At 53.0% G+C, this 3,120-nt stretch overlaps 1 protein-coding gene across 1 annotated transcript; it reads left to right on the top strand.

Moving 5' to 3' along the window:
• Window positions 1-584: 584 nt before the first annotated feature.
• Window positions 585-1,854, top strand: LOC131479800 (dynein heavy chain-like). Its single transcript, XM_058661226.1, has 2 exons — window positions 585-625; window positions 699-1,854. The coding sequence occupies exons 1-2, from the start codon at window positions 585-587 to the stop codon at window positions 1,852-1,854; spliced, it is 1,197 nt and encodes a 398-aa protein (XP_058517209.1).
• Window positions 1,855-3,120: the final 1,266 nt, after the last annotated feature.

Genomic DNA, 3,120 nt, shown 5'->3' on the forward strand with positions numbered 1-3,120 from the left:
CCTGGCCTCGTGGCCACCGTTTACTGTCTTCCAACCAAGACACAGAGCATGGGACCCGCACGGGTGTCATCCTGTCCTTGTGGCCACCCTTCACTGCCTTCCAGCCAGGACATGGAACATGGGACCTGTCCTCAGGGCCACCCTTTCCCGGCTTCCACCAAGAACATGGAGTGTAGAATCCATGGATTTCATCCTGAACCTGTAGCTACCAATGCACTGGGTTCTACCTGCTCCTCTGTAGCCTCCTACACCAAGGACCTCAGCTTGCAGGGGGCAGGCAGGCTAGGATTGGTCTTTGAAAGACTGGGCACCAGTACCATGTGTGGGGACAGAGACCCAGTGTAGGTCAGGCCAGCAGCCCAGGAGGCAGACCCAGGTCACTGTGAGGCCTCCTCCATGTCGCAGATTCCTGTCAGAACTGGACCAGTGAAGGGCCCCAGGACAGCCCTGATGAGACATGAATGTGTGAACTTGCCAGGAGCCTCTGGCTTGGTCCTGATTCCAGATAGCTCCACATGAGGACCTGCCTCCAAGACCTCTCCCAGAGCCTAGGGGAGGGGGCTGCCTGTCCCAGTCCCCGCCCCATGGCAGTCACCACAACTCCAGCCATGGTCAGGCTGAGCAGGTGAGATCACCTCTCCACATGTCAGTGAGATCACCTCTCCACATGTCAGTGAGTATGCCTCTCCACATGTCAGTGAGATCACCTCTCCACATGTCAGTAAGATCACCTCTCCACATGTCAGTGAGATCACCTCTCCACACGTCAGTGAGATCACCTCTCCACATGTCAGTGAGTATGCCTCTCCACATGTCAGTGAGATCACCTCTCCACATGTCAGTGATATCACCTCTCCACACGTCAGTGAAATCACCTCTCCACATGTCAGTAAGATCACCTCTCCACATGTCAGTGAGATCACCTCTCCACATGTCAGTGAGTATGCCTCTCCACATGTCAGTGAGATCACGTCTCCACATGTCAGTGAGTATGCCTCTCCACATGTCAGTGAGATCACCTCTCCACATGTCAGTAAGATCACCTCTCCACATGTCACTGAGATCACCTCTCCACACGTCAGTGAGATCACCTCTCCACACGTCAGTGAGATCACCTCTCCACACGTCAGTGAGTATGCCTCTCCACACGTCAGTGAGTATGCCTCTCCACATGTCAGTGAGATCACCTCTCCACACGTCAGTGAGATCACCTCTCCACACGTCAGTGAGATCACCTCTCCACATGTCAGTGAGATCACCTCTCCACATTTCAGTGAGTATGCCTCTCCACATGTCAGTGAGTATGCCTCTCCACATGTCAGTGAGATCACCTCTCCACACGTCAGTGAGATCACCTCTCCACACGTCAGTGAGATCACCTCTCCACATGTCAGTGAGATCACCTCTCCACATGTCAGTGAGTATGCCTCTCCACATGTCAGAGAGATCACCTCTCCACACGTCAATAAGATCACCTCTCCACACGTCAGTGAGATCACCTCTCCACACGTCAGTGAGATCACCTCTCCACACGTCAGTGAGATCACCTCTCCACATGTCAGTGAGTATGCCTCTCCACATGTCAGTGATATCACCTCTCCACATGTCAGTGAGTATGCCTCTCCACATGTCAGTGAGTATGCCTCTCCACATGTCAGTGAGATCACATCTCCACATGTCAGTGAGTATGCCTCTCCACATGTCAGAGAGATCACCTCTCCACATGTCAGTGAGTATGCCTCTCCACATGTCAGTGATATCACCTCTCCACATGTCAGAGAGATCACCTCTCCACATGTCAGTGAGATCACCTCTCCACATGTCAGTGAGTATGCCTCTCCACAATGTCAGTGAGTATGCCTCTCCACATGTCAGTAAGATCACCTCTCCACATGTCAGTGAGATCACCTCTCCACATGTCAGTGAGATCACCTCTCCACACGTCAGTGAGTGTGGTGTGTGTGAAAATTAATCTTTAAGAAAACACACAAAAATTTTTCCTTTCAAATATTAAGAAAAAAGACACCTTGTAGAACATCAGAAAGACATGCCCGCAAAAAATATGAAAATTATCATGTAATATTATCCTAGTACTTTTAGCTTGCTAAGAAATATTCAGATTATACAAGGCATTAAAAGTATAAATCAGAATCAGAAAAATTACAAAATGAGGTCATAGAATTCAAGACAGAATTCGTTTTAAATTTTTTAAAAAATAAAATTAGAATACATAAAAAGTCCAAATAAATACAGCACAGGAACAAATCAAAAAACTTAAAAACTACAAAGAAACCAGAGCAATGAGAATAGGACAAGTGATGAGGGCAGACAAGCAGACAGAGCAGTGTGAGCATGGCAGCATGGGGACACTAGGCTGGGGACAGAGCACACAGCCTCCACCACGCCCAGCTTTCTAGCTGTGGGACACTGGGCTGGGGACAGAGCACACAGCCTCCACCACGCCCAGCATTCTAGCTGCGGGACACTGGGCTGCGGACAGAGCACACAGCCTCCACCACGCCCAGCTTTCTAGCTGTGGGACACGGGGCTGGGACAGGGCACACAGCCTCCACCACGCCCAGCATTCTAGCTGCGGGACACTGGGCTGCGGACAGAGCACACAGCCTCCACCACGCCCAGCTTTCTAGCTGTGGGACACGGGGCTGGGACAGGGCACACAGCCTCCACCACGCCCAGCATTCTAGCTGTGGGACACGGGGCTGGGACAGGGCACACAGCCTCCACTACGCCCTGTGTTCTGAGAGCTGCGGGCTCACCTGTTGGGACATGGGGCTGGGACAGGGCACACAGCCTCCACCACGCCCAGCTTTCTAGCTGTGGGACACGGGGCTGGGACAGGGCACACAGCCTCCACCACGCCCAGCATTCTAGCTGTGGGACACGGGGCTGGGACAGGGCACACAGCCTCCACCACGCCCTGTGTTCTGAGAGCTGCGGGCTCACCTGTTGGGACATGGGGCTGGGACAGGGCACACAGCCTCCACCACGCCCAGCTTTCTAGCTGTGGGACATGGGGCTGGGACAGGGCACACAGCCTCCACCACGCCCAGCATTCTAGCTGTGGGACACGGGGCTGGGACAGGGCACACAGCCTCCACC

This window comes from Ochotona princeps, chromosome 3, assembly GCF_030435755.1.
Source record: "Ochotona princeps isolate mOchPri1 chromosome 3, mOchPri1.hap1, whole genome shotgun sequence".
NCBI lineage: Eukaryota > Metazoa > Chordata > Mammalia > Lagomorpha > Ochotonidae > Ochotona > Ochotona princeps.

What these genes read in the sequence shown, in the direction of transcription:
- LOC131479800 (XM_058661226.1), top strand. Translation starts at nt 585, where the DNA reads ATGGCAGTCACCACAACTCCAGCCATGGTCAGGCTGAGCAG. An exon ending in GCCATGGTCAGGCTGAGCAG is followed by an intron (nt 626 to 698) that starts GTGAGATCACCT and finishes TCCACATGTCAG; the next exon opens with TGAGATCACCTCTCCACATG.